Below are 26,048 nucleotides of genomic sequence, written 5' to 3' on the forward strand. Positions count from 1 at the left end.
GAAAGCAGTCGAGGACGGCCCGAAGCTTTGGGACCCTGCACCCGCGCGGGAGACCCGGAAGAGGCTCCTGGCTTCGGATCGGCATAGTATCGGCCCGTTGCGCTCACTTGGGGAGTGAATCATCGGACGGAGGATCTTCCTCTCTGTCTCTCCTCTCTGTATATCCGCCTTTCCAATGAAAAAATAATAAAAATAAATCTTTTAAAAAAAAAATAAAATGGTAAATATATATATATTTTACTCTTAGAGATTGAGTGATTTTTGTTGTTGTTGTTATTTAAGATTTATTCATTTTGACTGGAAAGTCTGAGTTACTGAGAATGAAGGAGAGACCGAGCGAGCTTCTATCCACTAGTTCACTCCCCAGATGGACACAACATCTGGACCTGGGCTGATCTGAAGCCAGGAGTTTCCTTGGGGTCTCTCACATGGTTACAGGGTTCACGAGGACTTGGGCCAGGTTCCAATGCTTTTTCAGGCTGTTGACAGGGAGATAGATCAGAAATGGAGCAGCCAAGGCTCAAAATGGTGCCTGTGTGGGATGCCAACACTGCAGGTGGAGGCTTAGCTATACCACTACGCCAGCCCCATTTAGTTGATTTTTGTTTTAACAGACAAGCTAAGAGGATAGGGAGTGATGGTGGGAAGCCAGCAGAGCACTGTTTTAGAAGTGTGGCTGTACCTAAAGTATTGGTATAAACAAAGGGGACCTATTAGAATGAGAAAAGAAAATCCCTAAACAAACAAACAAGAAAGAAAGAAAAGGAAGTGGCTTTATAAACAAGATGCTTCTGCCCAGAAGGTGCTTTTAGCAAGACATAAGTGTCATCCCAGGCCTCTGATGGCATTTACAGGTAGAAGTTTAACCTACTGGGTCACAGTGTCAGCCCCTACCTTTTTTTTTTTCAAATATTATTTTTGTAAAGGTTTATTTTATTTTTATTGAAAATTCAGATATACAGAGTGGAGGAGAAACAAAGATCTTCCATCTGTTGATTAATTCCCCCAAGTGGCTGTAACGGCCAGAGCTGTGCTGATCTGAAGCCAGGAGCCCAGGGCCTCCGTGTATTGAATTATTTTGAAGGATAATTTCATTAAACCTATCAAAAATTATTAATTTGCTTCCTTTGATCTCATAATTCCATTTCTAGGAATTTATCCTCAAGTACAACTCACACATACAAACACACACATTGTTTGCAGGATGTTTATGTAGAAGTGTTTAACAGTATTGATTTCATAGTAAAACACAAAATCTCTGTCCACAGGGCACATTTGTTAAACATTTGATATATATGTACAGAAATTAAGATAGTTTTTTGTTTAGTGCTAGATGATAAAAGCAATGTTTTTAAAATACATTATTTAATTTGAATTATTTATGAACTGTCTTCATTGATTACATCTGCAAAACAGTTGCTACTTCATTTAGTTCCCCATTACTACTAGATTAACCAATGTACAAAATATTACTGAGTTAATTTTTTAAAATTTGTTTATTTATGGGGCTATTGTTATGGCATAGTAGGCTAACTCTCTTCCTACAACACTAGCATCCAATATGGGTACCAGTTCTAGTACTGGCTGCTCAACTTCCAATCTAGCTCCATTATAATGTGCTTGGGAAAGCAACAGAGCATGGCTCAAGTAGACCTCTGTACCTTTGTGGAGACCTGGAGGAGACTCCTGGCTCCTGACTTTGGCCTGGCCCAGCCCTGACCATTGTGGGCATTTGGGGAGTGAACCAGCAGATAAAAGATGGTCTCTTTTCCTCTCTTTATAACTCTGCAAGTATATATATATATACATATTATATATATATATATATAATTTCTTTATTTTGTTGGAAAGACATATCAAATTTATAAAGAGGAGAGACAGAGACAAAGATTTTCCATCTACTGGTTCACTATCCAAATGGCCCCAGTGGTGGAGCTGAGCCAATCTGAAACCAGGAGCTGGCAACTTCCTCTGGGTCTCCCACATAGACACATGGTCCCAAGACTCTGGGTCTTCCTCCACTGTTTTCCCAGGCCATCATCAAGTTGCTGGATGAGAAGTGGAGCAGCCAAGACATGAACTGACCTTCTAGGGTAACAATGTCCTTCTACATCAGAGCAGTCAGTAAACATTACTAATGCTTGATGAAAATCTTGTCTTTTATCACAAGGTACCCCAGGTGTGTCGCTTTAATAGATCCCTTTTCCTTCTGCAGGCCTCTATGATGCGTTCTCCTAGCAACGGCCATTCTGATGTGGAATCATTCCACAGGCTGACTGCGGGGCAGCCACTGACATAGGAGGACTTTTCAGACAATCCAGGTCTCTTCTGAGAATTGACCTAGGATTTGGAATTGTCTCTTGTCCTTGATACGGTAAAAATTTATGTTTTACTTTCTACTAAATGAAGCACATAGCATGCTATATCTTAGGAACTCATAAATTGGACAGTCATATCATATTACTATATATTTTTTGTTACTTTAAACTACATCCTACTATGTTTTTATAAGATATGTTTAGGAGGGAATTACCACTCTAATCTGTATGAAGTAATTTTGTATCGAGTTTCACTTTCTTTCCTATTAGGTTCTTTATTTAGTCTCTTGTTTTATATTTTGGGGTGTCCACTATGGGATGATAAAGATGAACAGATTATTCTTTTAAAACTTTTTTTGAAGGATTTATTTATTTTATTTGAAACATAAAGGGAGAGAGAGACAAAGAGAGAAATCTTCCATTTGCTGGTTCACTCCTCAAATGCTCACAAGATCCAGGGCTGAGCTGATCTAAAGCCAGGAAGCCAGGAGCTTCCTTCTGGTCTTCCATGGTCCAGGGTGGCAAGGCTTTGGACCATCCTCTGCTGCTTTCTCAGACCCTAAGCAGAGAGATGGGCAGGAAGTACTGCAGCCAGTTCATGAGCCCACATTCATATGGGATCCTGGAGCTAGCAAGGAAAAGATAAGCCCATTGAGCCAGTATGCTGGGCTGGGTAACTACATTTCCACACTGATTTCAGGAAGCATGTTCAGACCACAGTAATTATAAAAAGAGGAGACAGAGAGGGATTACCTTGACTTTGTGGAAACCAAGGGGATCTTGGAGGAGGTGATACTTGAATGATATTGAGGAGGGGTGAGACCCTTCTCAAAATGTACTTTGGACCTTACTGTAGCTTGTTTCTTAGGGACAGTAAGGATGAAATCCCTGAAGTTGTTTTTAATGGGACAGAAGATTCATAAAATGGTAAGGAAGGAAAAATGAAAATAAAAGAACGGATTCTTAAGAACTTTGCAGTACCATCCTCATCCCACAGCCGAGGAGCAGTTGAATCTCTGTTTTTGCTACCACAATGTTAGTTCTTAGGAAAGGAATTGGTATAGTAGTGATTTCAGGGACTGAATAATAAAAACAGAGGTTAAAGTCTCGTTAGAGGTGTTTATAGTTAAATAGTTGTCTTGAATACTGGTAAATCTAGAATAAATTAATAGAGGAATTTCAAAATAGCCTCTGAGTTAGTAAAGGACAACAGGCCTTGATGCTTTCTATTGCATGATCTTCAAATGATAACCCTGATTTTTCTTATCTCTTATTAAAATTTCTTTTATTCTGGGACTATAGATTTTCTGGGAAGGGAAAAAAATGAAGCGTAGCACTAACAGGTGGCCCTGAAACTCTCATATCTGTCTGTATACATTCCCTGATTTTAGAAAGTCCCATCCTATTGTTTGATAAAATGAATGGACATTAATTTGGGAGAGGCTTTCCTTCTATCTTCAAAATTTATGTTTTAGGATAGATAACATATGGAATGGAACCTGATTGGGAAGTTGGTTTAAGGCAGTACTGAAGATCTTAGGAAATCAGATTGATCAGTATTACCTTAGGCCACATCTTTAATTTTTCTGGGGCAGAAGGAACAGTATGTGCTATCATATACTATCAACTTGTGTCTGATTTTTCTTGCTGAATCGTGAGAAATATAGTTAAGATTTTTGATAGACTGAGAAACTGAAAATAAAGTTTGCAAGTCAGATACCCAAAGATGTCATTTTTAAATAGTAGGTATAAATAATAAACTAAGTGTATAAACATATTAATGATCAACCAAGTACACTCCAAATACTGTTTTGTTGCTATCTTTAGAAATCAAGTCTACCTTGTCTCCATGCAACAAGGTCACAGGCAGAGGTGGAACCAGCTAGAGGTCTGACTTAAGCGCTAAGGAATCGAGATGGAACCTTCTGGAAGACACTGCTGTTGACACGGAACTGACCTCAACTTCTCTTCCTGAGTGCTCCATGTGAAGTCCCCTCGCAAGCTCCTTAATTCACCGTTACTACATCTGCTGATACTTCCAGCATGTCAAGCCCGTTCCAGTTTTTAAGTCATTCAGATCCGGGAAGGCTTACTACAGGCCAAACCAAAGAATCCCATGAGGCTAAGCCATCAGAAGTCAGGAATCCATCACCTCATTCATCTCAGAAAAACTCCCCAGAGGTGAGTTGGACCTTGCATTTGCTTTCTCCCTCTTCTCAGAAGATTCGAGAAGGGCCCTCTGATGCACAGGTGTGAACTGGAAGCAAAGTCCAGTTCTATTGCCCACTTGCCTGTGCTGTCACGCTTACCTGAGACTAAATGACCTCCCAGCTCTTGACTCCAGAAAAAGGAGTAGTAAAACATCTTAATTGAAGGGAACTTCCAAGGAATTTTATTTACTTTTGCCTGTTAGGACTTTCTCAAATCTCATTGAGGTCCACAACCAAAAACAATATAGAAATGGCCTTGAAATGTTTTGTAAACTGCTGTCATAGGCAAACTCAACACTAGAGAGTTAATAGTGGTTTAGTAGCATCATGAAGTAGGCTGACTCCCAATATTTTTTAGTGTATCATGTTACCACTTTGTTTTTTAAAAATGGGACACAGAAGGAGTACCCACCTATCCATCTACTGGTTTACTCCTTAAATGTCCACAGTATTACCCAAATGTCCACAATAGGGGCTGGCGTTGTGATGTAGTGAGTTAAACTACATGCTGCCTGTAACACCAATATCCCATATTGGCTTTCATTCGAGTCTGGGCCACTACACTTCTGATCCAACACCCTGCTAATTAATGGCTTAGGGAAATCAGTGGAGGATGGCCAAAGTGCTTAGGTTTCTGCACCCACATGGGAAACCCAGAAGAAACTCTGAGCTCCTGGCTTCTGTTGAAGCCATCTAGGGAATGAAGCATTGGCTGGAAGATCTTTCTCCCTCTGTCTGTTTAACTCTGGCTTTCAAATAAATAAAAACAAACCTTTAAAAGAATCAGAAAGGAGTACACCCATAGTTTTCCTCCTTGGTCTTAAATAGAGACAGTACCACTCTCTTTAAAAACAATGCCCAAGGACTGTTACAGTAGCCTTGTGGCTAAAGTTCTTGCCTTGAGCCTTGGTTCATATCTTGGCTGCTCTACTTCCCTTCCAGCTCCCTGCTTGTGACCTGGGAAAGCAGTAGAGGACAGCCCAAACCTTGGGACCTTCACCTGCAATGGGAGATCTGGAAGAAACTCCTGGCTCCTAGCTTTGGATTGACTCAGCACTGGCAGTGGTGGCCACTTGGGGAGTGAGCCAGCGAATGTAAAATCTTTCTCTCTGTCTCTCCTTCTCTCTGTAAATCTAGCTTTCCAATAAAAATAAATCTTTTAAAAAAATACCCACAATGACTGGAACTGGTTCAAAGTGAAGCCTGAAGCTGGGACTTCAACTCGGGTCTGCCGTGTGAGTAGTAGGGTACCAATGATCTGAGCCATCATTGTTGCTTCCCAGAGTCTGCATTAGCAGGAAGCTGGACCCAGGACGCTGAGCCAGCTGTTGGACTCAGGGCTCTGATACAGGATGCAGGCCTTGTAATCGATGCCTCAGCCACTAGGCTAAAAGCCAAGTGCATGTACTGGTTTCACTAGTGCTGGAACCTAGTGAGAATTTTTCTGAATATTAAATATCCTTTTAAAATTTTTAAAAAATATATTTTTTGTTTGTTTGTTTGAAAGAGTTAGAGAGAGAGAGAATGAGAGAGACAGAGAGGGAAAGTATCATCTACTAGTTCACTTCCTAAAGGGCCACAATGGCCAGAGCTGGGCCAGGCTGAAGCCAGTAGCCTAGAACTCCATCTGGGTCTCCCGTGTGGGTGACAGAGACCCAGGCACTTGGGCCATCTTCCACTGCTTTCCCAGATGCATCTGCAGAGAATTGGGTTGAAAGTGGAGCCACTGAGCTGAACTGGCACTGATATGGAATGTCAGCATTGCAGGTGAAAACAGACTGTGCCACAACAGATGGGCCAAATTAAAGCAAACAAAAAACTGAGAGGCAGAGCAAGAGAGATCCCACCCATTGGTTTACTCCCTGAAAGTGTGCCCAAAGGTCCCAGGCCATGTCTGCCACTTGAAGAGCAGAGTCCCAACTACTTGAGCCAGCCGCCACCACTGCCTCCCATGATCTGTCATCAGCAGGAAGGTGGGTGTGACACATGTAGGCATTCTGGTATAAGATGTGGGCCTCACAACTGACATGGTAATCCCCAGGTCAAATTCTCACACTGAGTTGGGTGGTGTCCTTTCCAATGGCATTTCTAAGTCCACTAAAAAGTATTATCTAATCTTATACTACACTTGATCGTAGCCAAAAGGCCGATTAGTATTATCTAATCTTCATTTGAGGGCTAAGAGATGAAGTCTGAAGAAGACTGGGGAGAAGGATAGGCTTCCCAGAAATGTTTTGTTTCATCCTCCTGGTGATTTTAAATGAAGACAAGCCTGATTTCTCCACTACAAAAGGTGTTGTATTATATTAAAAGTAAATGACACAATGCAAAAGGACAGTGCTCTTCAATTATTAGTGGTTGAACTTCTTTAAAGCATACAAATGTTTGTGAAACCCTCTAGGAAATTTTTTATTATTTAAATATTTATTTTATTTATTGTAAAAGTAGAATAACAGAGAGAGGGAAAGAAAATCTTCGTTCTCTCTTTTTTAAGGTGTTTATTTTGGTTGCAAAGTCAGATTTACAGAGAGAAGGAGAGACTAAGAGACAGATCTTGCATCCACAATGGCCACGGCTCAGCCAATCTGAAGCCAGGAGCTAGCAGCCAGGAACCGCTTCTGGGTACCCCATGCTAGTGCAGGATCTCAAGGCATTGGGCTGCCCTCCACTGCTTTTCCCAGGCCAAAAGCAGGGAGCTGGGTGGGAAGCAGCCGGGATAGGAATCTCTGTTCAGTCAACTAATTGGCAATTTCTCTTTGTAGACCTTTGAAATGGACCCCCCCAGGAACCCAAACACCTACAACAAAAAGGCAACTAACCAAGTGTGTTCTGCTAGCTTGTTGGTGAAATACAAGAATCTTTCAGCCGAGGTATGTGGATTGTTTTAAAACAAAACACTGTGGTGGAAATTTTATGCTCTGTGAAAGTAGGCAGAGAATGAGTTCATTGGACACCTCAACGTCCTTTGCTCCTTTCCTTTGCAGAGTTGAATTCCTGGGAGCACTAATGCAGGTTCAGATCTGTGCTTCTCTGAACAGAGTACATAGTCAAGTACTTCAGAGTTGACTGCCGAATGCTGTCGTATTAGACCATTACTTATGGTCAATCAAGCTCAAGATGTATGCAATAATAACCAGCAGTTACAATTATATGTTTAATGGAAGGAGAAGTTCCTATTTTCAATATATTATCCAACAGTAAATATCCACTTGTTTCATTTAATACTTAAACATTTGGGTGGGATCAGCACAAAAAAGAGAAACAAGCCACATTTGCAGGACATCCTTTACTAGGGTGCTTGTAGAGATTCTTCGGTTGAGTCTAACCATCTTTAGGCTCTTCGTAGCAAGACACAGAGATAACGATGAGTGGCCAATCAAAGGCCACCGTCATTGTTCAGAGCACTAAGTTGCATTTATATCTGTGCTACCTCTGTGGTGACCTTTCAGTATGATGTTTAGAATGCTCTCATTCTGAAGCTGCTGACCAGCTCTTTGAATAGGTAGTTATGCAAGGTGTGTGTGTTTCCTAGGATACCCACAACAAAGTATCACACACTGAATGGCTATGACAAAAGTTTATTTTCTCAGAGTTCTACAGCGAGGTAAGATATCAGCAGACTGGTTTCTTCAAAGGCCTTTCTTCTTGGCTTGTGGTTGGTGGTACTCGAGCCGTTTCCCACTGCAACTCAAAGGTGCATTAGCAGGAAGCTATAATGGAAGCAGGTCAAGATTCAAGTCCACACACTCCAATATGGATGCAGGCATCCCAAGCAGTGGCTTAATTGCTATTATGCCCGATGTCCACCTGGAACCTAAGCTGAAATGGAGTTACTCGTAAACCTTATGACACCTTTAAGGGAATTCTTTTTTTTTTTTTTAAGGCTTATTTTTATTGGAAAAGCAGAGCAGAAAGTTTTTCCATGCCCTGGTTCACTCCCCAAGTGGCCATAATGACCAGAACTGAGCTGATCTGAAGCCAGGAGCCAGGAGCTTCTTCTAAGTCTCCCATGCAGATGCAGGGTCCCAAGGCTTTGGGGCCTCCTCTACTGCCTTCCCAGGCAATACAGGGAGCTAGAAAGGAAGTGGAGCAGCCAGGACTTGAACCATGCCCATATGGAATCCCAGTGCTTGTAAGGTGAGAATTCAGTCTTTGAGCCATTGTACTGGGCCCAAGATATTTCTAATATTTGTGGTGTTTTTCAGAAAAAATGACACCAATTTTGAAACTTGTAAGGAAATTTTATCAGTAGACTTATTCTATATGTTATAACTTATTATTAATAACTAAGAAATTTGGGGTTTCTAATTCACATAGCATCTACGGCCAAAGTTCTAAGCATTCCTTTTCTCCAGGAACTAACAAATACAAACGGTAACTGACTCTAGTTATCAGATGTCAACTTTAATATTGATGGGAGTAAACATCAGTTATTCCAAACCTGCCAATTTTATTGTTTTTATTTCCAGAATTATTTTTGGTTTTTGCACTGGAACATATTGTCACGAGCGGATATGAAAGACCTCTTTGTATTATGTGATCATGAATTACTTAACTATCTGTAATGATTTCTTGTCCTGAATTTTTTAAAGCCAAAAATTAGAAACAAATGATTTTCAGTAACACTGTTTTGTTGCTCATTAGCTAAGAAATCTTCAAAACAAACTCTTCCTAAAGGAGACTTCATTGCAAGAGATGAAGAGTGAGCTGAAAACTTACAGAGAAAATAATGTGCAGCAATCATTCCAGATACTGTCCCTGCAGGATGACGTCAAGGACCTGCAGGAACTTATTGCTTCTCTAACCAGAATTAAATCTCTGAAAAACACCAATATCCAGAGTCTAGAAAGAGGCAACTGGGATCTGACTGAGCGGATTATAGGACTAGAAAACTGCCTCAGGTAGGCTCCTGGCTGGCGTGTTGGCAAACAGGTCTCTGTCAGAAGTTTAGAAGCAGTATGTGAATTCTGTGCTCCTTATTGATAACCGGATTAATTTTTTAACACTCCAAAGATTTATTATTTTTATTGGAAAGCCACATATACAGAGAGGAGACACAGAAAGACCTTCTGCTGGTTCACTCCCCAAGTGGTCACCGCAGCTGGAGCTGAGCTGATCCAAAGCCACAGGCTAGGAGCTTCTTCTGGGTCTCCAGTGTGGGTGCAGAGTCCCAAGGCTTTGGGCCATCCTCTACTCAGGCAAGACTGCGTGAAACATGTCTCCACAGTTGGTGCTCTGTGTCCATTTTGTGTACTATAGTCTTTTAAAATCTGTTTATTAGTTCTAAGAGGCTGTGTGTGTGTGTGTGTGTGTGTGTGTGTGTGTGTTTATTCCTCAGGACTTTCTATACAAAACTGCATTATCTGCAAAGAAATAGTTTTCCTTTTGAGCTGGCATTGTTGCAGAGCAGTTTAAATCACTGCCTGCAGGGCCCCGGCACGATAGCGTAGTGGTTAAAGTCCTCGCCTTGCATGGTGGGATCCCATATGGCCACAGATCCTAATCCCGATGGCCCTGCTTCCCATCCAGCTCCCTGCTTGTGGCCCGGGAAAGCAGTCGAGGACGGCCCAAAGCCTTGGGACCTTGCACCCGTATGGGAGACCCAGAAGAAGTTTCTGGCTCCTGGCTTCAGATTAGCTCGGCTCCAACCGTTGCTGTCACTTGTGGAGTGAACCATTGGATGGAAGATCTTCCTCTCTGTCTCTCTTCCTCGCTGTATATCTGCATTTCAATTAAAAAAAAAAAATCACTGCCTACATGGTCAGCATCCCAAATGGGTACCAGTTCAAGTCCAAGCTACTCTACTTTTCATATAGTTCCCTTTTATTGCTCCTGAGAAGGAAGTGGGAGATGGTCTAAGGGCCTGCAGGACCCAGGCGGGAGATCCAGATGAAGCTCCTGGTTCTTTCAGCCTGGCCAAACCCCAACTGTTGAAACCATCTGGGGAGTGAGCCAGTGGGATGGGAGATTGCTCTTTTTTCTTTCTCTCTGTATCTGCATTTCAGATAAATAAAACATATTTTTTATTTTTTTAAAGATTTATATGTATTTTTATAAATATTAATTTTATGGGTCAGATCAATGTACCAGCTCATACAAGAGACTTGAACTCACTCACCAGTGCATGTCTCTCCTTCTCTCTGTAAATCTGCCATTCCAATAAAAAGCAATAAACCTTAGAAACCAAAGAAACCAAAAAACTACCTTCACAGAAACACTTAGAACAGTGTTTGACCAAATACTGGGCACTCCATGGCCCAGTCACATTAACATATAAAATCAATTGTCACAATCTACCATACATATTTCTTGTTAGCTCTAAGGACAAAGACATAAAGGCCATACTGACTCACTCTGCAATCATGTTTCAAATTTGTGAACACACATTTCCCAAAAATAAATAAATCTTAAAAAAAAAAACCCATCCAATTATGATTCCAGATTTTTTTCCATTTTTTGAGAAATTTATTTATTTTATTGGAAAGGCAGATTTACAGAGAAAAGTAAAGACAGAGAGAAAGATCCTCCATGCACTGGTTCACTCCTCAAATAGCTGCAATGGCTAGGGCTGAGCTGATCTGAAGCCAGGAGCCAGGAGCTTCTTCCAGGTCTCCCACGCGGGTGCAGGGTCTCAAGGCTTTGGACATCCTCTAATGCTTTCCCAGACCACAGGCAGGGAGCTGGCTGGGAAGTGGAGCAGCCGGGATTAGAACTGGTGCCTACATGGGATTCCTGTGGTGTGCAAGGTGAGGATTTAGCCACTAGGCCATAGCTCTGGGCCCCTAAAATCTACTTTCTTAAAAAAAAGAAGATTTATTTATTTGTATTGGAAAGGCAGATATACAGAGAGGAGGAGAAACAGAAAGGATTATCTTCCATCTGATGGTTCACTCTCCAAGCGGCTGCAACAGCTGAAGCTGAGACGATCCAAAGCCAGGAGCCTCTTCTAGGTCTCCCACATGGGTGCAGGATCCTAAAGCCTTGGGCTGTCCTCGACTGCCTTCCCAGGGCACAGGCAGGGAGCTGGATGGGAAGTGGAGCTGCTGGGATTAGAACTGGCGCCCATATGGGATCCCAGCACATTTAAAGGCAAGGACTTTAACCACTACGCTATCGCGTCAGGCCCTAAAATCTACTTTTGATGCTAACATAATACCAGTTTTAGTTTGTCTACAAGGTATATCTTTTTCCATTTTTAATTCACATCTTTTTGTTCTTGAAAAGTGCTTATCATAGTCTCTTTTAATCTAGTCTGATACCGTCAGGTTTTTACTTTAGAAATGCAGAGCTATAGAGAGAAGCAGAGAGAGAGATCTGAGATATCTTCCATTTCCTGGTTCATTCCCCAAATGGCCACAGTGGCTGAAGCTAAGCCTATGCAAAGCCAAGAGTCAGGACCTTCTTGCACGTCTCCCACATGAGTACAGGGTCCCGAGGACTTGGGACCATCCTCTTCTGCTTTCCCTGGCACATTAGCAGAGAGCAGGATTAGACAAGAAGCAACCCCACATGAACTGGCACCGTATGGAATGCCAACACCGCAGACAGAGACTTAGTCTACTATGTCATCAAACCAGCCCCAAATGGAGTTTCTTGGTCAGCACAGCATTATATAGTGGCAGGCAGATATTCATACTCAGCGTGCACTTGGAAATGATGGTTTCAAAACCGGCCCCTGCCCGGGGAACCACTGTGGGACTTGACGTCGGATCGTTTCTGTTTCTTCATGACTCAAGTTGGAGAAGTGCAATAGCACAGCTCTTTTCACAAAGCTACATTTCTCTTGATAGAGCTATTGTGTAGGTGTTAAACAGGGGATCCGTCTTTTTGAGTCGGTTGCAAATTAAGTTTGGAAATTGGCCGAGTTACTTTCAAGATATTCTTACCTGCTGATGTTTTACAGAATCCATCTGGTGGAAAGAGAAAAGGCAGAGCGAAAAGCTGATCTCTTGGAGAAAAAGTTATCCGAGGCCAGCAGATTCACCCCTTGTACAAATGTGAAAGCGCAAGAAGATTCCTTGCGTACTTTCACAGGGAAGGTGAGAACAAATTTCACTGTTTTCTAAAGAAATGGGATTTTTTGGTTCTATTTCATTTTTTAAAATTTTATGTATTAGTTCCTGATGAAATCTGAGTTTGTCTAAGAGGGTAATTTACTTTTTTTTAAAGATTTTTTAAATTTTTATTACAAAGTCAGATATACAGAGAGGAGGAGAGACAGAGAAGATTTTCCATCTGATGATTCACTTCCCACGTGAGCGCAACAGCCAGTGCTGCACCAATCCGGAGCCAGGAGCCAGGAACCTCCTCTAGGTCTCCCATGTGGGTGTAGGGTCCCAAGGCTTTGGGCCATCCTCTACTACTTTCCCAGGCCACAAGCAGGAAGCTGGACGGAAAGTGGAGCAGCTAGGACATGAGCTGGTGCCCATATGGAATCCCAGCACATGCAAGAGGAGGCATTGCACCAAGCCCTGATTTTGAAATTTCTGTCATTCCTTCTCTGTTTATTACTTCACATTCTTCTGTAAAGAATTTATTCTCACCTGCTGTGGCGGTTTGGTGGGTTAGCTGCTTCTCTCACCTACATTCCCCACATTCCCGAAGCAGTTTCTCCATGTCATTATTTCAGTATCTGTTACTATTCTAGTTTGCCATTTTGAATATGCTCCTATCTGTACTGTAATTCTTTTATTGTGGTATATTTTGTTTGTATAATTATAGATATTATATATATATATGAATTATATCTATCTACATACATATAATCTTCTATTGTGATATATTTCAAAAAGGGAAAAGCAGATGTATTCAATCTAATGTGGGAAGTTTAACTTGTGTGTTGGCTTATTTAGGACAAGGGTGAAGTTATCCTGACCAAGAACTTTGAGAGAAACAACATTTTCCATGCTGAAGGACCAAAAGATGGGCAGAAAATTTGGGAGAAATGTCAACAAGACTTGATCGATAAAGAAAAGCAAATACCCAAATTAGACAGACTTCCACACTCGTGCGCCAGGGAGACTAAAACCGAGCAGTCGCAATATCACAGTCTGCTCGGCCAGCTGGCGACTCTGCTGAGTGACAGCGTCGGCCCCATCCCAGCCACAGAGGACGCGGTCAAGGAGAGGATTCAGGAGATGGGCGCCAGTGAGCAGTCTTGGAAGTCTGTAAGTGCAGTGATGGAAAGTGTTTCCAACCTGAGGCTTTTACAACCATAGGTGTTGATCCTATCAGATCCAATAAACTGGCTCTTACTACAGTGAAAGCGGAGAAGAGGTGCCTGCCCTGAGGCACGCTGAATGAGAGCACAGAGCCTTGGGCCACCCAGCCCTGCCATTGAACGCCTGTGCGCTCCTCGGAGGGACACCTGCCTTCTCTGTTTTCATCTGTCAAATGGGGACAGTGACATAGTTTAGTGACTGTGACTCCAAGGATTAAATGGGTTAATACATGAACAACACTTAGTTCAGTCTAGGTTCAATAAATATTAAAAGTAATGGAATGTGGGGAGACCGTGTTCACATGATGTCTCACAAGTTTGAATTTACTGGTAAAGCCCATTCAATGGTTGAAACAACAGGTGTAAGTGGTTATGTCTGTTTGTTTAAATCCAGATCATTCCAGCAAAGTTCATGACTCCTCACCCTGAAGGTCAAAGGATGGGGGGATATTACTCAGATTGAGTGTGCTGGTGAAACCTGCAACATGGTAGCCTGTTTGGGACTATAAATTGTTTAATACTCCCTGTATTAAGTTAAATTAAATATAGAGAGTATTAAACAATTTTTTTTTCTGAAAATTCATGGTACAACTCATTCCAAACTAAGTAAAAAGTCTTGTTTTTGTGTATAAACTTATTTTTTCAACCATTTTGTAGAAGAGTATTTCAAAAAGTTGGTGGAAAATGAAATTAAATACATTTATGTTATAAATATTTTAAAATATCTATTTTTAGGTGTATTGTTTTAAATTTGAGAGGTAGAGTGAGGAAAGGAGAAGAGCAGGGGAAGAGGAGGAGGAAGAGAGAGAAAGAGAACAAGAGAGAAGGCACGCAGTAGCCAGGCCTGGCGCTGAAGCTGAGAGCGGGGAGTTGTCATTTTGGCCTCCAACATGGATGGCATCAATGCAGTCATTTGAACCATCACTACTGTTTCCACGGGTTTGTATTAGCAGGAAGATGGAGTCAGGAGATAGAGCTGGGGACTGATCTGATTATAGGAATGCAGGCATCTTAACTGTGAGGATCCATTCCTGCTCTTACAGTGTGCATTGTTTAAATGTACTTCTTGAAGATCCCTCAGACATGCCAAATCTTAATCAGATTTCCCAATTAGCACTTCATTCATTTAGTGTCACCCTCATGTCAGTATCAATAAGACGTGTGCACAGTTTTGAAGTGAAAGTGCCGCTCATCGGGAAGCTTTTTATAAACTTTCTCTTGCAGAAAACAAAGAGCCTTCAGCAGGAAATTGAGCTGCTCACTCAGCGTCTGGAGGAGCTGTATGGTCTGAATGAGGAAGCTGTTCAGGAGTCAACCCCAAATGAAGAGAATTCTTGGGAACAGAAGAGACCCTTCAAATGCCTGGAAGGAAAAATTGCTAGCAATGACTTTTTTCAGAGGAAATCAGACTTGGACTGGAAGAAAGTAAGAGTTTTCTGGGGTGTAGGCACTTCTATGACAATGAAAATGATTGTTTTATTAATAACTTTACTGCTTAAGGCTATTACTACTGTTTGCTTTTATTTAATAGACTCCAATGAACCCTTAAAGCATCTGGTGATACCCAGAATCCTCTCCTCTCCCCCTACCTCCCTTTTTCTCTTGTACAGGTACTTGATGTTTATTGTGGTAGCATGTTTATATACGTATATGTTAAAGATTTATCTACTTATTCGCTTTCAAGGCCAAGTAAAAGAGAGACAGAAAAATGTTCCATCTGCTATTTTACTTGCCAAATCGCTGCAATAGCCAGGGCTGGGCCTTGCTGATGCCTGGAGCTAGCGACTCCAACCCATCCTCCAAATATTTGGGCCATCTTCCAGTGCCGTAACAGGTGTATTAACAGGAAGCTGGTGTCTACTACAGGATGCTGGTGTTTCAAGCAGTAGCTCTGCCTTAATAAAATAAAATAAAATAAAATAAAATAAAAATATAAAAATAAAATAATCTTCAAAAAGTACAAATGATCTTACCACTTGGTGATAGCCAGTATTAAAATGCAGATGAATATTTTGGTATATTTCAACAATCACTTTATTTTTATTTTATTTTGATGATGATGCTTACATAGTTGATTAGGGTAGGAAGGCCAAAGGATTAGGGGATGGGGTAAAACCATTGCTTCCAAGCTTTCTTTTTCTTTGTACTGTTTCTGGGGGAAGAGTGTGGTAAGGGAAGAAGCAGCACCCAGCCTCCCAACCGCCTCAGTATCCAAGGATGGGGAACAGCCACCCGATGTCATCCCAAGATCTCCGATGTGGAACATACCCCAAGGGTTCTGCTCAAGTGATTTAAATGGTTCTGAAATGCTGTCAATCTCATCCTCCAAGGATGAGGTAATTTTTCCAAGGTCCGTTGGCTGATGTAGTCCACCTTAGAGTCTCCTTTCACCCAGATATTTGCTGCCAATGCTTGGCTGGGGTAGTTAACCAATTTGTTCTGCTTCCCATCCTCTGCTATGGTACCAGATGTCCTGATCAGGTTCCAATGGACTTCCATATCCTCCATGTACATCTGGATATGTCATCTACTGCTCCATCTAAGTCACTGTGGAGGCCCAGTCCTGGCACATGAGCTCCATGGTCAGACCATAGATCCTGCAATTCTCCCCCTGGTTGGAGTGGTTCAGCTGGATGGATCTTAAAAGAAACCTTGTGTGAAGTAATCTCAGACTTGACTCGTGTGTGCTTGCCAATATGGTGTCTTGCTTTGTCTGTCACCCAAATCAGCCTACGCATGTACTGATAGTTATAATTGCTGGGTCAGTTCTGTCTCTAGTGCTGCCTCTTGCGTAAACCAGTGGATTCTGTGGCCCAGCCTAGCCTTGCCTGCTACACACTTGGCCCTCATGTACACTAGCAGGAACTGCAGCCTAATTGGAGCAACCCCCACTAATCAACCCTGGCTCCTATGCTTGCCAGTATGTGCAGCAGACTGGTCCAGCCTGTCCCACATTCCATTCAGCTCTTGTACATATCAGTGGGCATTGGAGCCTAGCTCACCCAGCTGACTTCACTATCCAGCCCACTCTCATGCTAGTGGGTGTTACTGCCTGTCTAGTCACTCCCACCCCCCCCCAGCCCTGGTTTTCATGGTCACTGGTGGGAGTTGTAGCCCATTGAGAGGTGTCCACCATTTCCCTACTGGACCCACTCCCAGTTCCCGATCTTGCACTCTTCAGGTGGTTCTGCTGTCTAACTTGACAGGATTTGCCCCCAGTCTTACTACTTGCCAGCTGATACTGCGGCAAAGTCCAGTCTTAATGTGAACTGGTTGGTATTGCAGCCTAAACCAGCCTGTCCTGCACCCCATTCTGGTTCTCACATCTGCCCATGGGTGTTATGAACTGTCCCAGACCTGGCCCCCATGTATGTTGGTGAGTACCACAACCTGGCTCGCTCTGGGCTGGTTCTTGAGCTTGGTTTCAGGGACTGTATTCTAACAGAGGAGTTCCCCAAGCTCCTCTATCAGGTTACCTCCCAGTGGCAGGTCTCAAGCACACACGAGTTCCTTGGCCCAGTCTGACTTGGCCTACCTCCTGTCCTGGCCAGTACAGTGGCCTCCCCAACTGGCCCACAACCAATCCAGTTTTTACTGATGAGTGCCAAAGCCCAGCCACGCCTGATACATGTTCAGACCCAGCTCCTGCATGGTTCAGCAGTTGCTGAAACCTAGCCCAGCCTAGCTTATACCCACCTTGGCTCTCATGAACACCAGTATGTGCTGGAATCAAGCCCAGTCTGATATTCCCCAGACCCAATCTACCCTCATACCAAAGGACATTGCAGTCATGTCCAGCCCAGATTGCTGTCCCCATTCTTGCTTGTCATGTTCACCAATCTAAATGACAACACAGGCAGGGTATTCCCTTAGTTTCTCAACCAGACTTACATCCCAGCGCAGATCTTGTGTGTGCCAGTGGTTGCTCTGACCTAGCCCAGGTCTGCATAGCCCATGCACCATCTTGGCCTTTGTCATCAGATTCTACAGCCTGACCTGTCCCAGCTAATTCCCAGGCCCAAGTCTCGTAGCCTAGCCCTGCCCAGTTTGTTCTCATTCGTGGCATATGTATATCTGTAGGTATGATCACCTAGCCTGATATGAACCATGCTCCATCCTGGCTCCTGCACATGCCAGTGGGCTATGGTTGATCAAGCCCTGCCTGGCCTTTCCCCTCCCAGATCTAACCCACACATTTGCTGACAAACAGAGCTGCCTTGCCTGGCCTGACCAACACCCAGGCTTGAATCATATGCTCACCAGTGGGAACTATACCCCACCAGGGGAGTTTCCCAAGTTCACTCACCAGGCCCACTCCAAGACTAGATCTTATGTGTGCCAATGGGTGCTAGGCCCTTACCCAGCATAGTCTGTCCCTTCTGTCCCAGTCTTTGAGCTCTATCTGGTGGATGTTGTGTCCTGGCCCACCCCACACCCTATTCTTGGGTGTGCCTGTGGGTTCTGCAGCATGGACTACCCTGGCCTGTTTCAAACCCTAGTACCCATGAGTTTCAGAGGTTCCATGATCATGCCTAGCTCAACCTGTCACCACCCCCCAGTGAGCATGTTGGTAGAAATTGCAGTTTCACAGTGGTGAACCCACATATCCCCCACAGAATCTAGTCCTCTCACGTGCTGGTTAGTGTCATGGCCCAGCCTAATATTACTCGTCTCCTATTCCAAAACTCACTAGCAAGAACTATGTTGTAGCCCTGCCAGGCAGGCCCCCATTCTAGCTTTAGTGACACTGGTGAGTGGTAGTTGGCAATATTACATGTTAACTAGTCCAGCTCAAGTCTTCTGTGTGGGCTCGTACATTGATTTGACCCATAAAGGTCCTCTAGCTTCTCTCCAAACCGCTTGGTCTCAATCCCCTTGCTTATTTGTAAGTACAATAACCTTGTTGATGGAAGCCCCCCAGAAGCCATTCCTTGTCTGCAGCATACTCCCTTAGTGGTCATCCCTCCTGCACATCCACTTGTCCCTTTTCCTAATCAATCCATAGTCCCTGCACCCAGAAGCATATGAGTTCTGCAGCTAGGCCTTCCCTTGTGGAAGTGTGGAGGTGTGCCAGCCTGGAGCTCTGCCCATCCACTAGAGTCCCAAGCTCCTGACACAGGTGCTAGCCTGGGACCTTCCCCTCCACACTCCCAAGATCCAGGCCCATTCGAAGTTCCCCAAGCCCAATCCACCCAGGCCAGCATGCTAACCTAGGGCTCTCCTGTCCCTTCTGCCCACCCCATTCGGACCAAGCATGTAGGGAAATCCCCAGGCTTACTCTACCTGCCTAGACATGAGCCCCCAGATCTCTGCACATCCCTACTGGTACCATTCCCCAGGCCGCCTGCAAGCCTGCACTCCAGCCCTGTGCCAAGCCTGAGGTGTGCTGGGCCCCAGTGCCAATGATGGTGCTCGTGGGGCCAGGCCCAAGACAGGCCAACAATCACTTTAATAATGCTTATTTATGGCAAAAGTTTTTCCTTATGTAGGCATTCTAAAGTCTGCAGTTTATAAATATTAGGGAGATGTGGTATTATGCTGTTTTGGACCTATTTCTTGAAGCCCAAGTCTTTATTCTCTACACAGGAAAACCCAGTGGGTAAGAATTCCCAGAGAGATGAGCATGACGTGAAGTTCAAACACCTAGGCAAAGACAACATGCAACAAATGTTGTTGACTCTGCGGCAGAATTTGCAGATTGCTACAACACAGAGAATGGAGGAGAAAATTCAGAAACTTCAGAAACAGCTCAGCGATTTGAAACTGTCAAATAAAAATATGAAAACTCAACTGACAAGAGTAAATATCCTTAAAGTAAGTAAGGGAAGTGAGGTTTCCAAAGAGTCACCAAAGCTTTGTCACTGTTTTAGTTGCATGTCTTTCATTGGACTTTTTGTTTGACATACATGCAAAAAATGCATATTAATGTACATATACTTGTAAAATTGGATGTCTTTGAATCCACTACCTACTTGGAGAGAAAGATTATTGCCAACCCCGCAGATGCCTCCTTGTATCCTAGGTGTTATGACTGAATATTCCTTTACTTTTTACATTTTTTTAAAGATTTATTTATTTTACTGGAAAGGCAGATTATAGAGAGGAGGAGAGACAGAGAGGAAGATCTTCCATCCGATGATTCACTCCCCAAGTGGCCGCAACAGCCAGTGCTGCGCCGATCCGAAGCCAGGAGCCAGGCACTTCTTTCCGGGTCTCCCATGCAGGTGCAGAGTCCCAAGACTTTGCATTGTCCTCAACTGCTTTCCCAGGCCACAAGCAGGGAGCTGAATGGGAAATGGAGCTGCCGGGATTAGACCTGGCACCCATACAGGATCCCAGTGTGTTCAAAAGGCAAGGACCTTAACCATTACGCTATCATGCCGGGCCCTACTTTTTACATTTTTAAAAAAAATGTACTTCATTGAATTGAAAGGTAGATATACAGAGAAAGAGACAGAGAGCTTGCCATCCTCTGGTTCACTCCCCAGAGGCCCACACCAGCTAAGGTTGGTTCAGGCCAAAACTGGGAGACAGGGATGCATTCATGTCTTGCAGCTGGACCTCAAGTACTTCAGGTGCCATGTGCCGTCTCCCAACGTGAATATTAGCAGGATGTCAGTGAGTGAAATGAGAACTTGAACCCAGGCACTGTGGAATGGAATGTGGGCATTCCGAGCAGCATCTCTTATTTATTTATTATTTATTTATTTGAAAGGCATAGTTACAGAAACCAAATGAGAGAATCAAAAAGACAAGGAGAGGGCCCAGTGCAGTAGCCTAATGGCTGAAGGCCTCATCCTGCACCCACCAGAATCCCATATGGGTGCCGGTTCTAATCCTGACAGCCCCACTTCCCATCCAGCTCCCTGCTTGTGGCCTGGGAAAGCAGTCGAGGATGGCCCAAAGCCTTGGGATCCTGTACCTGTATGGGAGACCAGGAAGAGGTTCCTGGCTTCAGATCGACTTAGCTCTGGCCATTGTGGCCACTATGGGAGTGAATCTGTGGACAGAAGATCTTTCTGCCTCTCCTCCTCTCTGTGTATCTGACTTTCCAGCAAAGATAAAATAAATCTTAAAAAAAAAAAGACGGGCCCGGCGTGGTGGCGCAAGTGGTTAAGGTCCTCGCCTTGCATGCCCGGGATCCCATGTGGACGCTGGTTCTATCCCAGCAGCCCTGCTTCCCTTCCAGCTCCCGGCCTGTGGCCCGAGAAAGCAGTCGAGGACGGCCCAAAGTCTTGGGACCCTGCACCCGCGTGGGAGACCTGGAAGAGGCTCCTGGCTTCAGATTGGCATAGCATCGGCCATTGCGCTCACTTGAGGAGTGAATCATCGGACAGAAGATCTTCCTCTCTGTCTCTCCTCTCTGTATATCCGCCTTTCCAATAAAAAAATAAATCTTTAAAAAAAAAAAAAGACAAGGAGACATCTTCATCTGCTTGTTCACTTTCCAAATGGCTACAGGGGTAGGAATTGGGCTGGTTCCAAGCCAGGATCCAAGAGTTTCTTCTGTATCTCTTGCAGGGGTACAGAGGCCCAAGCCATTCTCCATGGCTTTCCCAAGTGCATTAGCAGGGCTCTGGATCAGAAGTGGAGCAGTCAGGGCTCAAACTAATGCTCAGGAAAGCTTTGCCTGCTAGGCCCTCCGTGCCAGACCCCTCAAGCAGCATCTGAACCACTGTGCTAAATTAGTCCGCCTTGAAATCTCTTGTTTGTTTGTTTTCTGTTTACTGCAGTCTCTTGTTGGGGCAATAGCTAAAACATTTAGTCATGTTTTACTCTTCTTTAAGTCTTCTCCATGTCTAATTTCGTTGATATTATTTCAAATGTAAATTATGCTTTTAAGTCAAACATGTACCATATCCTGGCCAGCTTATTTGGGATAAACTCTGCAGTCTTCCTGCAGAGCCATTTTTTTTTCCATAAAGGCTATAAGAGATTTCTGGACGTGAGAAATGTGTTAAGTGTCTTTAAATTCTGCAGGTCCAGCTTATAAAGATGTTAAGGCACATGCTAATTGTTAATGAGTATGGTGGTAGGGAAACTGTGATATACAAATATGTGTGTATATGTATGCATTTTATACATACATTGTTTTGCTATTTACTTTTTTTTCAAGATATATTTATTTTTATTGTAAAGTCAGACATACAGAGAGGAGCAGAGACAGCGAGGAAGATCTTCCATCTGTTGATTCACTCCCCAAGTGGCCACAACGGCTGGAGCTGAGCCAATCCAAAGCCAGGAGTCAAGAGCCTCTTCAGGTCTCCCATGCAGGCGCAGAGTCCCAAGGCTTTGGGCATCCTCGATTGTCCCAGGTCACAAGCAGGGAGCTGGATGGGAAACAGGGCTGCCGGGATTAGACCCGGCACCCATATGGGATTCTGGAGTGTGCAAGGCGAGGACTTTAGCCACTAGGCTACCATGCTGGGCTCCACATAAATTTTAAAAAAATATATAGAAAAGACAGGCAAGCTGTCTCTCCTGTCTGCTACGTGTAGATCTAATTGCAATGATCTGTTCCCTCTCTCCCATTATGCCCTGTTTCAGGACAAAACAATTGAGAGGCTCCGGCAATCTCTAACAAAAGTCGAAACTGGGAAAGAGAAGGTAATTAGGAAAACAGACAACTCAAAAACTGCGTTTGACTCTGGAGAGCAAGAAGCAGACAAAGAGAAAGCCCGTCACGTGGACAGCGTCACTCCGGAGCCCTCCACGGCCAAGAGCACCCTGGAGGCTGCATTAGGGCGAGAGCGAGAGGTAAAATTCTTCTCATTATATGAAGGTTAATGTAGCTGAAGTGATAAACGCTCATCTTCACTCAGACTCCAACTGGCTTAGACAAAAGGGAAGGTATTGACTTAGAGAATCACACGCAAGGTCAGCAGCCTGGCTCTGGGAGGGCAGTGATGCACCGGGGCCCCAGCATCAGCACCTGGAACCTGAGGAGGCCTGTCTTGTCATCTCTTCTTTGGCACCGGCATGTCAGCTGGACTGTCTGCCAGCTGGTGCCACCAACAACCATGGAGTTTCATGTTTAGCTTCTGTGGCAAGAGAATCCAAGGGTTAAGTGCTTATCCCTGGTGGGTAGAGATGGAATTGGATGGTGAGCTTAGGCCTGCATATACGTCCTCTGGGAAGGGAGAGGGGGTGTGGCGGTTCCAGGCTCATCAATAGGGAGCTGGGTTACAAGTGGAGCACTAGGACTCAAACCCTGCCTGACTGCAGGTCACAGTTTAGCCCATTATGCCACAATGCTGGCCCTTTTTGCCTAATTTTAATGGCCACAGCTCCGTCCCTCCTTCATTAGACATCTTTGATATCTTTTGTCTATTTCTAGCTTGAATTACTGCATTTCTGATTCAAGAAGAATTCCCCCTCCCCCATTTCTATAAATTACTGTTTAGCTTATACTTAGTTTTGGGCTAAGAGCAGTATTTTTGTCATCTGAGCAGTTTGTATACTCTTTAAAATTTTATGTGGACATATTTGCTTGGCAATCTTTGGAATTGTTCTTATCTCCCCATGTCTCCAACGGCACTAACTAGAAGCAGTTTATTTATGCGTTTCTCGAGTCTATACTGCCCTCTTCTGTCGGCCCACTGTGTGCAGCTTCTGAAGCCGACCCAAGCAAACCTTTGATTTTGGTGGTTGGGCTGCATCGGAGTCTGATTGTGCCACACTCTGCTCAAGACCCTGAGTTGTGCCTCTTTGCATTTACATTTTCCTTTGCTACCAAGCCTCCAATGCTCATGTTCCCTTGAGGTGCCATCTGCTTAGAAGCCCTGTCGTTGATCACTGTCACTTTTGTGCTGGGGCATCCAAGTCCTGTTCTTTCCCCTCCACACCCCTCAGCTCTTCTGACCCACCTGATCTTAGATATGTTCTCAGTATTTCCTCATGGATGAACTGTCCCTTGTGTGGGTATAAGATTGTCTCTGAAGCTGCTTCTTTCCTCTTTGTAATTCAAGCCTGGATGTTCTTTAGTTACACTTTAGGTGTGATTCACAGATGTTCTGATTTGCCCTTCCTGTTGATCACCTTGGGTTTTGAAGAATGGAAGAAAAAAGTTTGTATTTGGGGGACTATTATTATGCCATGTAGCAAATCAGAAGTCCCAAAGGTAGGGATCAGTGATGTGAGCATGCCATATGGGCATTGGTTCAACTCCCAGCTTCTCCACTTCCACTTCCTGCTTATGACCCAGGAAAGACAGCAGGAGATGGCTAAAGTCCTCGTACCCCTGCACCCATGTGACAGAGCTAAAAGGAGCTCCTGGCTCCTGGCTTTGGCCTTGTCCAGCCCTGGCCATTGTAATCATTTGGGGAACAAACCAGTAGACTGAAAATCTACCTCTCTACCCCTCTTTTTCTCTTTTTGTAATTGTGCCTTTCAAATAAATTGATTTTTTTTTAAAAAAGTAATAAAATTAGGTTTAGCTTACAAAAAATAAGCTGGTCTCCCACATGAGTGCAGGGCCCCAAGGCCTTGGGCCATCCTCTGCTGCTTTCCCAGGCCACAAGCAGGAAGCTGGATGGGAAATGGGGCTGCTAGGATTAGAACTGGTGCCCATATGGGATCCTCTGCATTCAAGGCAAGGACTTTAGCCTTTAGGCCATGGCACTGGACCCAGAAAATAACAATTTTTTAAACTTTTTAAATTATTTTAGATGATGATTACATAGTTGATCAGGGTGGGAAGGATCTAGGGTTAGGGAGACATGGGTATGATCATTAAATTTTCAAACTTTCAAATTCTCTATTCTTCCCATTTCTGGGGGAGGGGAGAGATAAGAGGAGAGAACCATACCCAGCCTCCCAACCATCCCAGAACCCGAGTATGGGGAAAGGCCACCCAGTATCAACCCAGGGTCACAATGGCGCATGTTCCAAGGGTTCTGCCCAGGTGGATGCGATAGTTCTGAAATGCTGTCGATCTCGCCAATCTATGGATGAGAAATCTCTTCCAATGTCCATTGGCTGACACAGTTGACCTTAGAGCCTCTATTTGCCCAGATATTTGCTGTCATCATGTGGCTGGGATAGTTATTCATATGTTCTGTTCTCTACTCTCTGCTGTGGTACCAGATGTCTCTGTAGGCTCCATATCCTCTAGGTGCACCGTGGTCTGCCATCCAGCGCTCTATCTTTACACTGAGGCAGACCAGTTCTCATAGGAGGGCCCATGGAACTAGGCCAGGCGACCTGGACCCAGATGGAACCCCAACTTTGGGGATCACGGGCTCAGTGCACACCTTGCATGTGCACACCTGGGCCATGTGACCTGCGACCCACTGGACACCCCACCATTGGGGCTCACAGATTTGGCACCTACCATACAGGCAAGCCCAGGGACCTGGGCCAGGAGACACAGGCTCCTCTGAACCCCCACCCCCTGAGGCTCACAAATCTAGTACCCATTGCGCAGGGGGGTCCACGGACCTGGGTCAGGTGATCCAGGCCCCACCAGGTCCTCTGCCCCCGGGACTCACAGACTTGGCGCCCACCATGCAGGCAAAGGCCAATAAAAATTTTTAAATACAGTTCATATGTAACAAGATAATTTTTCTATCTTGAAAATATGGTTTGCATATAGAATACATCATATTTAATAGGAATGTTTAATATCAACTTTCTAATACTAATAGGTGACCCAAACTAATGACATATTTTGATTTTCTCGGTGATTCTTTGTAGCTTGTTGACTTCCGAGAGACGATTATGAAGATGTTGGGATTTAACATGAAGACAGCGAATAAGGAAATCATCAATCAGCTGAAGCTGATCATCCAGGTTTATGAAATCTCTAACAAGAAGATTGCCCCTGGGTGTGAGAAGGGTCAGGAAAATGACTGAGGATGTCCTGTGTGTCCCTGACTGCCCACAACGCAGAAAATGCACACTTTCTCTCCCGTCCCTTGCAGACGGCTTACACTAGGAATAAAATGCCTTGGGTAATTTTCACTTGAATCTATTCTATCATGTTTGGCATTGCACTTTTCTTTGTAATGATCTTGTTTTTTTTTTTCAGATTTATTTTATTATTATGTTTATTGCAAAGTCAGATACACAGAGAGGAGGCGAGGCAGAGAGGAAGATCTGTCTGATGATTCACTCCCCAAAAGGCCTCAACAGCCGGTGCTGTGCCGATCTGAAGCCAGGAGCCAGGCACTTCCTCCAAGTCTCCCATGTGGGCACAGGGTCCCAAGACTTTGGGCCGTCCTCAACTGCTTTCCCAGGCCACAAGCAGGGAGCTGAATGGGAAGTGGAGCTGCCGGGATTAGAATTAGCACCCATATGGGA

At 44.1% G+C, this 26,048-nt stretch overlaps 1 protein-coding gene across 2 annotated transcripts; it reads left to right on the plus strand.

Annotated features, from left to right (window-relative positions):
* The first annotated feature begins 2,218 nt into the window (after positions 1–2,218).
* Positions 2,219–25,715, plus strand: LOC121153157 (coiled-coil domain-containing protein 170-like). Of its 2 annotated transcripts, none has more exons than XM_040975640.1 (10): positions 2,219–2,374; positions 4,146–4,499; positions 7,291–7,398; positions 9,173–9,429; positions 12,432–12,567; positions 13,381–13,695; positions 14,973–15,173; positions 19,335–19,562; positions 22,296–22,505; positions 25,443–25,715. In XM_040975640.1, the coding sequence occupies exons 2-10, from the start codon at positions 4,362–4,364 to the stop codon at positions 25,599–25,601; spliced, it is 1,752 nt and encodes a 583-aa protein (XP_040831574.1). In that variant the 5' UTR covers positions 2,219–2,374; positions 4,146–4,361; the 3' UTR covers positions 25,602–25,715. The 2 variants fall into 2 exon arrangements, with proteins under 2 accessions (XP_040831574.1, XP_040831575.1); XM_040975641.1 differs by having other exon boundaries at positions 4,361–4,499.
* The last annotated feature ends 333 nt before the right edge of the window (positions 25,716–26,048 follow it).

Source organism: Ochotona curzoniae, unplaced genomic scaffold, assembly GCF_017591425.1.
Source record: "Ochotona curzoniae isolate NIBS_2020 unplaced genomic scaffold, NIBS_Ocur_1.0 contig_2688, whole genome shotgun sequence".
Classification (NCBI taxonomy): Eukaryota; Metazoa; Chordata; class Mammalia; order Lagomorpha; family Ochotonidae; genus Ochotona; species Ochotona curzoniae.

What these genes read in the sequence shown, in the direction of transcription:
- LOC121153157 (XM_040975640.1), top strand. Translation starts at nt 4,362, where the DNA reads ATGTCAAGCCCGTTCCAGTTTTTAAGTCATTCAGATCCGGGAAGGCTT. An exon ending in ACAAGAATCTTTCAGCCGAG is followed by an intron (nt 7,399 to 9,172) that starts GTATGTGGATTG and finishes GTTGCTCATTAG; the next exon opens with CTAAGAAATCTTCAAAACAA. An exon ending in CAAGAGTAAATATCCTTAAA is followed by an intron (nt 19,563 to 22,295) that starts GTAAGTAAGGGA and finishes GCCCTGTTTCAG; the next exon opens with GACAAAACAATTGAGAGGCT.